This window comes from Amphiprion ocellaris, chromosome 23, assembly GCF_022539595.1.
Source record: "Amphiprion ocellaris isolate individual 3 ecotype Okinawa chromosome 23, ASM2253959v1, whole genome shotgun sequence".
Taxonomy (NCBI): domain Eukaryota; kingdom Metazoa; phylum Chordata; class Actinopteri; family Pomacentridae; genus Amphiprion; species Amphiprion ocellaris.
The window spans coordinates 18,842,154-18,856,051 of record NC_072788.1 but is presented as its reverse complement, the minus strand read 5'-3'; the positions used below and the strand labels follow the sequence as shown (position 1 = coordinate 18,856,051).

Here is a 13,898-nt window from a genome sequence, read left to right as displayed (position 1 = left end):
AAAGCCCAATACGTTTTTTCCATAGAGCTTCTTCTTTTTAGGCTCTACTGTCAATGCTGATTTATGTTACCTGGCCACCTATGTTCAGCAGGTGAGTTATACTTAGAACTAAGGGAAAAATACACAGTCCTGTCAAAATACCAAGGCTGAATGTTTGTCCTTCAAAGTCACCATATTGTATTTACTTGAAACACAAATGAATAAAATGTCCTTAAATACTAATACTAAAGAATATTTAAAAGGAAAAAGTGATATTTCACTCTGGCCAGCAAAGCAGTCCTCTACTTCCTGCGCTAATTATCTTTCTTTTAACTCTGCCATTTTCCTGTCACAGCAAAACCTTTCCTGTTTGAAGCCTTTGTCCTGCGCATGCATGCTTTTAAGCAGGCAAGTGGAATGATAGTTACAGGAACACATGTCCAACACAAAAGTCCATCTTCTTTAGAGATCTGCCTATGGAAATCAGTTTTCTCATTTAGAGGATGCAAATAAGATTACCACAAAAAGCCACCAGCAACCTGGTTATTTTAGTGGAAGTATGGACTGACAGGTTGCACCAAGAGCTGTTTCGATATTGAGAAGATGGTGGGGAAGAGAAAATTTCAAAGAGCATAAGAGGAAATTCACAGGAAAAAAATGGCCAAACTAAAATTAAAAATCCATATTATATAATTTACTTAAGAAAAGACTTCTCCGTAATTTGACAAGCCATTAATCTGGTGAGCAGAATATTATTTTTTTCTAATGTATACACTGACCCTGAACATTAGGACCACTAATTTGCTACAATTGTGCATTTATGATTTATCAAATAGTACGTGAACAGTGGATTTCTATATTCATAATATTTGAAGTAGGAGAAATGGGCAGCTGTAAATACCTGAAAGAATTCCACATCATTATGGTCAGTTCACCAGAGTTGGGATTGAAGTCTGATCTAAAGCAGCTCCAACTTGAAGGACCTGAAGAATGTGTTGACATCATGTGAGTGCCTGATACTACAAGGCACTTTCAGAACTCCTGTAAAGTCCAGGCCTCCGCACATGAGAACCATTTTGGCAGCTCACAACGTGCAAAAGTGTGTAGTTTTTATCTTGGTTATTTCAGAATCTCATTTAAAATACATGTAGATTAAGGCATTATGATTTCAGATCAAATTAGTGTTTTTCCCTTGTGGAGAGGCCAACTATCTGTTCATGGTGCACATACCAGGCCTGGACCACTTGCACTAATTTGTTTACAGAATCAAAGAAAATCAGTGAACGCCATTAACTATCTAAAACATATTAAAAATTGTCATATGTGAAATGTTTGAAATTGTAGTATAGTACTCATGGAAGTCTGGTATGATGATGTCGCTACTAGCTATTTTACTCGTCATGCAGACAAGAGTTTTACTATAAAACAAATGCAACCACACATTTACAGGAAAACATCCTTCATCTCCTGCGAGTATATCAATCCTGGTATCCTCTGAGCACAGACAAATCACATTAGCAAAACCACAGCAAAGAAAAAAGGAATGCACTGCAGCTTCAGAGATATATTTCAGCCTGAGGTTCTCTATCTTATGCATAGGTCAATGTAGTGATTTGACTTATGTGGTATGTGCACACAAGTCACAAATTAAGCCTGAGCAGAGGATGAGGGGAGTTAAAAGACTTCATGTGAGCATTTCATACAGCCCAGGAGATAGCCAGAGGCTAACATGTTGGCCCAATCATTAAGGAATCAATCTGTGGGTGTGCATACACTGTAAGGGGCTTATACCGTCGCCAATCTGGTCAATAGAACAGAAGACTCTTTCCTTAAGGAAATGAGATACTCACTCTCAACTACTGTTGTCTAGTTTTTTTGACTTGAATTTAAGATTTTCTCTGTCAATGAGGAGACCTTTTAAAAAGCCAAAGACAGGCATTCACATGTTGTAAATCAGTAATGTGTGCCCTTTGGTTTTATCAATAAATTCCTCAAAGTAACATTTATTACACCAACTAAACTTAAGAAAACCATTGTATTTCAGGCCATGTTGCAAAGTAAAACACCTTAGAAATACAGTGACTTGGTCAAAGCACTGCAGCCTGGTCCACTTGCTCAGGGCAGCAGCCTTCATGTTCACTACACTGTTTGTTGTTATAGAGAGTAAAAGTCTTCTGGACTCCCAATTCCTACTGCGATGTCCTCACTTGTATGATCATTTGGGAAAATTTTCCATTTGCAAACAGTAATTTTACACTTTAAGAAAGTGGCAGAGTTAAGTTGGGTTTTGTTGTAGCCACATATTATTCCAATTACGGCAGCTCTGTTTCAGCTTGTGCCTTGCATTTTTCATACAGCTCTGGGATGGCAAATTGAGAAAAACAAGTTCATGATGGTTTTACATACCACTTGTAAAGCAAGTTGATCGTGCTTTTAAACCCTCTGGTGTTACTGTTAATTGATACCATGTCTATCAAGATGAAAAGTTATCACAGCAGTGATTCTCTCTGCTGCCTGGAAACATCCTCATTTGTTGCACCACTGTCAGAGACATCCTAAATACCATATACTACCAGTAAAAAGTTTGGACACACCTGATTTTTCTTTATTTTCACGACTATTTACATTGTATATTCTCACTGAAGGCATTAAAACTATAAATGAACATACATGCAATTATGTAGTAAACAAAAAAGAGTGAAGTAGCCTAAGTCAAAACATGTTTTATATTTTAGATTCATCAAAATAGCCACTGTTTGCTTTGATTACAGCTTTGCACACTCTTGGCATTCTCTCGGTGAGCTTCATGAGGTAGTCACCCGAAATGGCTTTCCAACAGTCTTGAAGGAGTTCCCAGAGATGTTGGCTCTTTTGCTATTACTCTACGGGCCCTCTCATCCCAAACCATCTTGCTTGGGTTTACATCAGGTGACTGTGGAAACCAGGGCATCTGACGCAGCACTCCATCACTCTCCTTCTTGGTCAAATAGCCCTTATACAGCCTGGAGATGTGTTTGGGGTCATTGTCCTGTTGAAAAAAAAATGATGGTCCAACTAAACGCAAACCGGATGGGATGGCTGTTGCTGCAGGATGCTGTGGTAGCCATGCTGGTTCAGTGTGCCTTCAATTTTGAATAAATCCCCAACAGTGTCACCAGCAAAGCACCCCCACACCATCACACCTCCTCCTCAATGCTTCACAGTGGGAACCATGCATATAGAGACCATCCGATCAACATTTCTGCATCGCACAAAGACACGGTGGGTGGAACCAAAGATCTTAAATTCGGACTCATTAGACAAAGCACAGATTTCCACTGGTCTAATGTCCATTCTTTGTGTTTCTTGGCCCAAACAAATCTCTTCTGCTTGTTGCTTTTCCTTAGCAGGGGTTTCTTAGCAGCTATTTGACCATAAAGGCGTGACTGGCGCACTCTCCTCTGAACAGCTGATGTAGAGATGTGTCTGCTACTTGAACTCTTTGTGGCATTTATCTGAGCTCTAATCTGAGGTGCTGTTAACTTGCGATTTCTGAGGCTGGTGACCAGGATGAACTTATCCTCGGCAGCAGAGGTGACTCTTGGTATTCCTTTCCTGGGGTGGTCCTTATGTGAGCCAGTTTTGTTGGTGCTTGATGGTTTTAACGACTGCACTTGGGGATACATTCAAAGTTTTTGCAATTTTCCAGACTGACTGACCTTTAGTTCTCAAAGTAATGATGGACTGTCGTTTCTCTTTACTTAGCTGATTGCTTCTTGCCATAATATGGATTCTAACAGTTGTCAAATAGGGCTGTCAACTGTGTACCAACCTGACTTCTGCACAACACAACTGATGGTCCCAACCTCATTAAAAAGGCAAGAAATTCCACAAATTATCCTTGACAGGGCACACCTGTGAAGTGAAAACCCTTTCAGGTGACTACCTCATGAAGCTTATCGAGAGAATGCCAAGAGTGTGCAAAGCAGTAATCAAAGCAAAGGGTGGCTGTTTTGGAAAATCTAAAATATAAAACATGTTTTGACTTCACACTTTTTCATAATTCCATATGTGTTCAATCATAGTTCTGATGCCTTCAGTGAGAATCTACAACATAAATAGTCATGAAAATAAATAAAAACCATTAAATGAGAAGGTGTGTCCAAATTTTTGACTGGTAGTGTATATCGCAATGAAATATTGTACAGCCCTGCTGCAAAGGCAGAAGTGTGCTGGACTGGCCATGATGTTCATAATGTTCATGGTAGGAATACCTAGATGTGGCATACTGCAGATGTATAGAACAGAAAGGCCCCAGCATAATCCATACAAACTAGAAAAGTAGTATAATAACAACAACGCCATGTTTGTGGAGTCCACGTGTCCACAAGGGAGTATAATAAAGGCTTAATGGTGCATGGATTCATTTAGGTTTACATAGAAGCTTAGATCTGGTTTGAGGCCATTTTCAGTTTGGTGTGGGGATTTCACTGAGGCAACTCTGGCAGTAAGACAGTTGTGATAAGTTGTGAGCCTAAACGTGATGAATTAGCCCACAGATGTACACTTTATATTGCCAAAATAATGTCATTGTGACATTGGAAAAAGGAACAATAACAATTAAACATCCTAAACTATCTGCAACAGGATCAAGTGAATACATGTGTTTAAACCATGCAATAACGTTCTTTCACAAATGCATTTTAGTCAGTATGTTGTGCCCTGTACACCACAAGAACAATCTATAGCTGTATAGGAATTACATAAGGCCTCAAACATGAATACAAGCTGCCGCTGACCAAGAATTGAACCATGAACACATTAAAAAAAGCTGCAGTTTATGCAGTTTTATGAGGAATTACAGGATGTCCCAGCAGTAGCTCTCGCAACAACAGCCTTATATTTCCTTATTTCAAAATGAAGGTTATCCTCTTCCTGATGTACAGACAAAACTGTGGATATTGTGTACTACAGCATCTCTGAGTCATAAAGATGAACTTTTTTAACATTAGTTTCTCCTTTCTAAAAGAGTTTAACGTAATATTAATGTAAGTCAAGGTTGGTGGTTTAAGAAGCCTAACAATATAATCGTACAGATTTGGTTTGCTTAAACTGGTCGTATACATCCAGGTCAGGCAACACCATATCCACTTTTTAAATAAGAAAAAAAAAAGTTTTTTTCCTGTGAAAAAGCATCTTGGTCTCACAAAACACAAAAAGAGCCTCAGCTCTTGTGCATCTTCCCTGCACTGCACAGACCACAAATCTCAAACTCTTTTCACCAAGCTGGCCCATTTCTTTCCCATTACACTGTCTTACATCTTTCCATAAAAGTGACAATTCTCTGAAATATCACAAACACCTTTGAAGAGATGCCATCTCCAGTGCAGATTAAACGGCAGCCCGGGCTCCAAATGAGGTGCTTAAGCAGCATGAGCCGCCGTTGCCTATTGCCAAAGTGGCACCCCCTTCACTGGTTCCAAAAGGCTTCTTTACCTCCATTTGTTCAAACGGCTTTGCCATTCCGCTGTCTCCATGGCGACGCCTCAACGCTGGCCCGTTAACCGCATGGCAATAATGAAGCGCGGTGGCAGCTTTACTGACTGATTCATCATTAATCTTAATGTGTCTGGCAGCTTCTCTGAGCTGCACAACAAATCATTCGGAGCGTGGGAGGAAGTTACATTCGCTGTCTCTTATCACTTTCTCATTCTGACTGCTTTCTATGTTTTGACTCCTACACCTTGTGTACGTGTGTTTAGGAAAAAAAAATGAGAAGTGATGACATGTTGATGAGAAAGAAGAATCTTTGGTGCAATTAGGAAATAGCTGACGCTGAAAAGTCACTTCTTATCAACTTGCCATATGAGACTATCTGTCCTCAGTATCTTTACAAGAGCAAATAAAGCATGGCTGACACAAATCTAAATAGTAGACGCCTCTTAAATTAAATCTGCAAGTGAGTCAAGTGGCAATGATAGATTTCACTGCGTTTTTGAATCTGTACTAGAGGGTTTGAAATATGATTATGGCTCTCTCCATTCACCTGCATCCTTCCTTTGAAATGCTGACAGGTCATTGGGGATCCCTGGTGCACATAAACGCTTTCTTGCTGCCCTCTTGGTTGCAGAATCATGACGCAAGGTTGACATACTGAATCTCCATTTATCTAACACCGCTGGCAGTTATGTAAAGGGAAGACCTAGGTGGAGATATCTCAATACACAGAGCTTGCCTCCAAAATGCTGTGAGTCAAAAAAAAAGGATTCAATGTTGATTGACTTTATCTTAAAACTGAAATAAATCCTGCATGCACTGTCCATTAAAAGTTAAAAGGAAGAAGCAAATGTTGTCTACACACTGCAAAACCAGCAAACAGACTGCAGGTTTTAAAGTAAAATGTTGGCACTTAATTTGTTCTGACAGGTTTATTTTGTGCTTACAACGTGTTTGAACGCCTCCTATTTTATTTCTGAGTGAATGGTGAGCCACCATGTGTGACACGCAGGTGAGTGAAAAGCTTCCCTTTAAAAATTAGTAGAATATAATCTTCAACAGCAGCAAAATTTAAAATTTTGGATTAAATTAAACTGTGTGGTCATGAAGAGCAACAAAACAGAGGAGGTAGTAGGCATCCACGTTGCCAGAGAGTGAGAGCAAACCTTTCTTGCCTGGCTTGGGTGAAGAAAATTTTGCTGTTTTTTGGATAGTCTAGTCAATTAAACATGTAAAGCTGAGCAGCTAACAAAATCCTACGTCCCTGTAACATTTTCAGGTGTCTGATGCTTGACAATGTCAATATGCTATTTTTGAGACTGTTTGCTGGATAAACACATGTAGGGAACATTTTTAACTGATAATCCAATTTACTACCTAATGAAAAAATAAAGTAGAAATGTGAAAATATGCTTCCTTTAACTGGCTACCTTAAGTCAATGCGGTACTTAACTTTGAAAATGATTTAAGTTTAATTATGAATTAAATAATTTGAGCTTGTTTGTGCCACCCTGGGAGTAATTAGGAAATGCATAAATAACTAAAATATTCAATCATTTTCTTGATTTAATGTCTAGGGCTGATACAATCTTTTATGTTTTTGATTAATTTGCTAATTTTTAGCAGATTAATCACTTCGTCTACAAAACATGAAAAAACAAAATTATGTGAACAATGTGGTTTCCAATTTCTCAGAGCCTATGCTATGTCTTCAGCTGTCTTGTTTTGATATTCAATTTACTGTCATATGTGATAAACAAAAGCTTCTCTCATTTGAGGGGCTGAAATATGACAATATTTGGGATTTAAGTTTTGCACCTTGGATTACTGATTTAACTGCTGATTGTTTTCACAATTAATCAATTAGTGAAAAAAATGTACCCAACAATGAAAAAATTCAAACACCAGTCCAAAGCCAGCTGCTATATAGTTTCATATATGATGAAAAAATACGGCAAATTCTCTAATTTGACAAAACTTGACATTTTTGCTTACAAAATGGCTGAGACAGGTAATTATAATTACATACATGTTTAAATTTGTCACACCCCAAGACAATGTCTTCAAATACCTTTTGCCAGATCAACACCATAAATCTACAAATATTCAGACTGTCTTCTCACAAAAGATCATAACATCAATTCCTCTTGGGCGAGAAGCTTTAACTTGGCACATTTGCTTCAAAAAGTAAAGTTAAAGCACTTTCTGGAATTTCATTTACTCCAAGTACCACAGCGGCACTTGAGCTAAAAGGTAACCTGGCTGCTTCTAAACTAAGGCTGCAACTAATGGTGAATCGTCTGAGCAGGATATGTCATCAAAAGTGGTACTAAGCGCGCAATGCAACAGAAATCCCCGTCCAAGCGGAGCGCAGAACACGGACGGACATCCGCGCTGTATTGTGCATATATAGTATATGCATATATTATATATGCATGATACAGCGCGGACATTCGTGTTCACGATACAACGTGGACATCCAGCGCAGACATCCGCGCTGTATCGTACATATATAATATATGCACGATACAGCATGGATGTCCGTCCATGTTCAGCGCTCTGCTCGGATGGTGATTTCTGTTGCATTGTGCGCTCACTTCCACTTTTGATGAAGTATCGTGCTCAAACGATTAATCGATTCATCGTTAGTTGCAGCCCTATTCTAAACCTCCACATCTAAGTCATCATCCACCACATTGTTTTGTAATTCATTTTTACAAATGGAAAATTTTGACTTTTCCATCTCAAAAGTTGCCTACGGTAGCAGAGAGAACCCTTAATCTGGGAGGTGTCAGAAGGACTTTACATAATAATGCAAATCTACCAGAGAAAGGGGAAAAAACAGTTAATTAGAATATTCCATCACAAAATAATTTACAAAAATATATTCGGTAACACAGGTTTTATTATTATTAAATAGTGCAAAGGTATACAAAGACAGATTTTAACTTTAATCAATTCAATCAGTCATCACAACATTCAAATCAGCATCTGTAATATTTTACTTGTTCTAATTAAGTTGATAAAAGACTACAGACTATTTTAGTTATCCTCTCAGATCTATTGTACATTTCAACTCAAACCACTCGTCTGAAGATCCAAGAGATCAGGAAGCACTTTGGTTTGCAATTTGTCACCATGTAAAAAACACAAAGGCCTCCAAGACTTGAGCACAGGAAAGATCTCATGGCATGTGTCATTATGTGTGACTTATGGAGGGTCAAGTATTCTCCTGCTGGGCTTCAGGTCATAGTCTTCTAGTCACATATTTCATTTATCAAGACTGAGAGCTAAAAGTGCAGAGGGAAAGATCCAGAGCGCAGGAGCCAAAATTCATTGGGTAATCAAAGAACTTCTAGAAGAAATTTTAAGCTTTGAAGGTACCATATCAGTAGATAGGGGTCAGATTTATAGTCTGCTTGGGGGCACTGCGGTAAATGAATACAGGATAAGATTTCCAATTTGCTGTGAACATTAGAACTGCTGACAGCTTTGAGGTCCATCAGTTTCTCAGTTGGTTATTCATCAACGTGATATATACATGTACTTGCCTCCTTAGACTTTCAGACTTTTCAGGTGTCTTCAGCAACTCAAAGACCACTTTCGCGCATTGAAAAAAATTCCCTTTAACTGCTCAGCCAAAACAGACCTCTTTGTTCTCAATAATGATCAAGATCACATATTTTGCAAAGAAAAAGGAAGACAGCAAAAGTTCCAGCTAAATTTTAGTTCATATTACTGATTTAAATGGGGTTTTTGTCCCACACAGAATAGGACAGTTTTCCAAACATTCATGCATCTATTGAAGAAGCTTCTACACTGACAACCAAAGTCTAATGTTCAGGAAGGGGATTAATGTCATAGGCCTACAGCTTATCAAGCAGGATGAAGAGTGCCATCACAGATATTTTCTATTACACAAGGACTATCAATACAAAGTATTTCAGAACTGGTAAACAAGGAACAGAACAAAGAACCGTCATCTTAAACCTCATAAAGTTTGAACGCTTATACAATTTGCAGCTGAAGAAGTTGTTTTCTCTATTTACTCTAACAAGCTACAATCAATCTAACCAGAGTATTCTGAATGGACTGTGTGGTGCAAAACACAATGCAAATCCTAAGGGACATTTAACAAGAAAGAAAAACAGGTTAACTTTTAGTATTTTCACAATCCTGCACTGCTACATCACTAGAATACTTAAAGTGCATGGTGTGAGATTTTTAGTAAGAAAAGTGAAAAGAGAATCTTATAATGAACAATATAATATGCACAATTTTTTTGCAGGGCTATAAAAATAATTTTAGAGAGATGTCACCCATAGACAATATCTTATGCTTATCCATGCATACACAATTAAGTACTATGGTAATATGTTCATTTCCTTACAATCATGAACAACGAAGTTCACAATGAAGCCAGACCAATGAGGCTTTTGCAGCAGGACACTTAAGGCTGAGAAAAAGAAGTTAATTGTTTGAATTATTTTTGAAGCAAAAATAGCAAAAATGTTCTTGTTTTGCCATCCTTAAATGTGAATACTTCCTGTTTTTTTAAAGATTTGGATAATAGTGGAATATTAGGAGAGCCTTTGACTGTTGGTTGAACAAAACATGCAATCTCACAGTGTTAACATGGACTCAGGGAAATTGTGATTCCTGTGTTTCATTATTTTCTGTCATTTCGTTGACTAAAAAATACATTAAACATGGAGTCTGTGACTCTGGAAAAGGATTGCTGATATTTAGACAGTGAGCATATCTAGTTATCATGTGCCAGATAAAACCATCCTTCTTGCTCCCCCTTCCTCCTGTCCTTTGCACAAGCATGAATGTGCAGGACACGCTGGAACAGTGCTGTATGGATCAGTCCACTTTTGAGCCACTTTGGGGGTTTTTTGTATTTTTTTTGTGCACACACAGAACAGACAGCTAGCTGACGTGAGGATATACTGACTGAATTTGACAAAATCTACATTGGATTAGAATCACTGACTTTAGCTTTAAACAACACTGAAAACACTTGTTATTTTCAGCCTTGGTACATCACTGGAAAATATCTACTATGACATCAGGTTATCCAGACCATCACCAAAACATGCAATCTCAGCAAACAAATGTATTGCTCTTCATTCATATCAGTACAGAATCCAGCTATGAAAATTTGCCACATTAGAAGTAAGAAGGTCTGACTGAACAGTAGAGTGACAGCAGGCTGTGCAACAGGAGTCCTATGTAGTTGAACAACAAACTAAAGAATCAACGTTGGCCAGATACTAGGTAGCAGTCTTACCAACCAACCTTACAATCACAAAAGTGATTGAAACACTGGGTCAAAATTCCAAAAAACCAGATACCTGAATTCAAGTAGGCTCCATTTGGGCCCCTTTATCACACACAAACACACCACAAAGACTTAAGGCCATAACACACAGAGTGATTTCTGGACTGCCCCAGACAAAAGATGACAATCAAGAGGATAAACCCCAAAATGGTGGTGAGACACAATCATCGACAGCTGATTTAGAGCTTTGGGGATCAAAGACATCAAAATACTATACATGTTGGAAAAGTAAGACAACAACTCATACAGTGCAAATACTGACACAAACCACATACGCAAGCAATTAGAATACAGGATGAGCATAATGTCACAGACTATAAACTGGTCTGTTCCTCAAAGTTGAAAGTCCCTATCTTTGCATGGAAATACATATTGTAAAGTCAAAGAAAAGTGAGACCCTTCCTGAAATAATTCCATAAATAGTTCTTATTTAGCAATTTGCTTCACTTGCACAGTTTTTCAATTTACTTGGAAGGTAAGAAGTTTATATCTTAATGGAACCTGCCACAGTTCTTTCGTAGACTTAGACTTTATCATCATGTCTCTGAATGTAAAATGAGACAGACTCTATGATGTTGAGATCAGGGTTCTGTACTGCAGGAGTCTGTGTTGTTCTTGTAGATAAAGATAGTTCTTAAAAATGGGTGAAATAGCTGAGCTTGTTGTCCTGCTGCTGCAGCATCATATCCCTCAATGATGATACTGCGTGATGGAAAAGAATCCAAACATCTAAAAGGGACTAAAACATCTGCACAGTACTGTTACACTTTCAGTTCATACTGTAGCAGTAGGACTCCTGATGCATTCAATGAACAACCTAAAAAAGCTGTATCTTTGCAGCCTCTAAAATGTCAAGATTTAGTGGTATTTATGTGATATTATAATGATAATGTAATGTAGCGTAGTGTTTTGGATGGTTTTAGTTGAAAACTATCACCTTGAGCCTTGGCAGATTAGTTTCTAACACTTCATAGGCAAAATAATAATGGAGAATACAGTTAAAGCTATTAAAGAAACACCCTAACCTTGATTTCTTCTCATTTGCAATACTTGAATTTCAGACTCACTGCCTCAGTAGGAATCAAGTATCTGCAGGGCTGCAACCAACCAAATCCAGTGCAAATTAGACCTGCTTTACCTCTCCTGTAAACGTCCACCTCCCCACACAGCTCCTATGCTCTGCCTGTTCCAAAGCAACATCAGAAAAAACTGCTCCTGTATGGCTGAGTTTCAAACAAGCACTTGTATATGGACTGATATTTACAAAAAACAAACTACAATTCTACAGTTTCATTTAGCAGATACTTTTATCCAAAGCCACTTACATCTGAGACTACACACAACACAGGCAAAGATCTAGTCAGGAGAAAACTACCTGGATAAGTGCCACAAAACAAGAACGCAACGGAGATTAATGCAGTTAAATGTATTCCGCTTCATTATTTTTTACTAAATTTCCAACCTTTTCATTCTGCCCTGTGAGAACATGTTTTATCTGCAACTATACAGCACCTACACTTTTCAACAAGACGATACATGCACTAATACCACTGCCATTTCTCCACAAAGTGCATCTGATCAATTACACATCCGTTTATATGAACAGATGTTAAACTACAGGTTCTGGTTTGTTCAAACACTCATGAGCCTCCCAACCTTCTCACAAGACACTTTGAGACCCGGCTGTCCTGAGGACACTGTGCCAAAGAAAGCATAATTAACAGCTCTTTACCTCTTTTTGGTTTTGGGAAGCTTTCGTGCAGGTGAAAAACAACTTTTTCTACAAAGTGCTGGATGTTGCTGTGCTCTGGTCCTCGGACAAACACCATCCAGTCGTGGGTGAAGCCTTCCACTGTGGGTTTCTTTCTGACCTGGGCACGATGACCAAGTTCTAGTTTCACCTGAACAGCACCCTGTCGGACAGTGATACAGAGTTACTGCTCATATGTAAACATTTTTTTAAATTTAAAAAAATTAAAAGATTGGCAGAATATGAAAATTATTTCTAAATCAACACTTTTAACAACAGCCGAACAAGATGATTTTCTGGCTTTGATTAGCTACTTTACTTTCAGAAACCCCCATTAGGTCTCCTACACGTCGAACCTCGTGTCGAACTCCATTCAGAAATCTGACATTTTATGCAGCGCTGCAGACTTGCACACCTGAGAGAATCCGAACTACTCCTTTTCTTTTATATACTCTTTGCTCAAGCCTACGGGTAAATTCTTTATACATGCGACGCTGCTCCCATTTCCACAAACTTAAAACTACTGAAGCGTATTTTCTCCGCGCTCTCTCGTCAAATGTCGTTACATTCCAGTTAAAATATAACACAATGAAAATAAGGACAAAACCTTCCGTGAAAGTTAACATTTTCCCAGTTTACTGGTTACGTTACTTCATGCATTGCGTGAATCTTAATGCCGAATTAAACAGAACTGTAGACGTTATGAAATACCTGAATTTTTACACATTAACAAACGCGTTTTGCCTGCAAAGACTGAATATAAAAACTTCTCGTTATTTGGGCGGAATTTTGTTGTACACTGTTGGTTCAGCTGATAGCGGCACGTATCGGCTCTAGCTAGCCGAGTGGCTTGAAAATCCTCGTTACGGAGTAAAAACCAGCGGCTCCTCCTGTGTAACAAATGGCAAAATGTCCAAACACATCCTCCATTAGACCGCACAGGCCACAGCAAATCTTCCGACTAGCTACTCACCGAGCTGGCCATCCTTGAGGCCCCGTGTTACTGTTATTTCATGGAGAATTACTTCTAAACGAGATTAGTGGTGAGTACAGTTTGCCCGTGACGGCGGACATGGTCTCTCCCAGACTGAAGTCAGACTCAAGACTTTCAAAGGGTCGCCGGTTGTTAATTCCCCGCAATGTCCTAGATCAATTCCGCTAGATACTTTCAGACTAAAATTTCCGCAGTAAAGCTACTACCAGCGCATGGGAACCACGCACAGTATCCAACCAATTAACAGAATATTTTTTTAAGACTATGCAGTTGTTTGAATTTAAAGATGTTCATTCAGTATTGTATGTTTTTGTCAGTGATTTGTGAATTTTGTTGTAGATCAGGATGGTCTTCAA

General features: G+C 38.5%; 1 protein-coding gene across 2 annotated transcripts in view; it reads right to left on the bottom strand.

Moving 5' to 3' along the window:
• mllt3 (MLLT3 super elongation complex subunit) overlaps positions 1 to 13,675 on the bottom strand; it is a 71,493-nt gene extending 57,818 nt beyond the window's left edge. For both annotated transcript variants that reach the window (XM_055007837.1, XM_055007838.1), the window contains exons 1-2: positions 13,522 to 13,675; positions 12,531 to 12,711 (exon numbers count right to left, since the gene is read on the bottom strand). In XM_055007837.1, coding sequence (XP_054863812.1) covers positions 12,531 to 12,711; positions 13,522 to 13,533 — 193 coding nt within the window. In that variant the 5' untranslated portion in view covers positions 13,534 to 13,675. The remainder of the gene's footprint in view (positions 1 to 12,530; positions 12,712 to 13,521) is intronic.
• Positions 13,676 to 13,898: the final 223 nt, after the last annotated feature.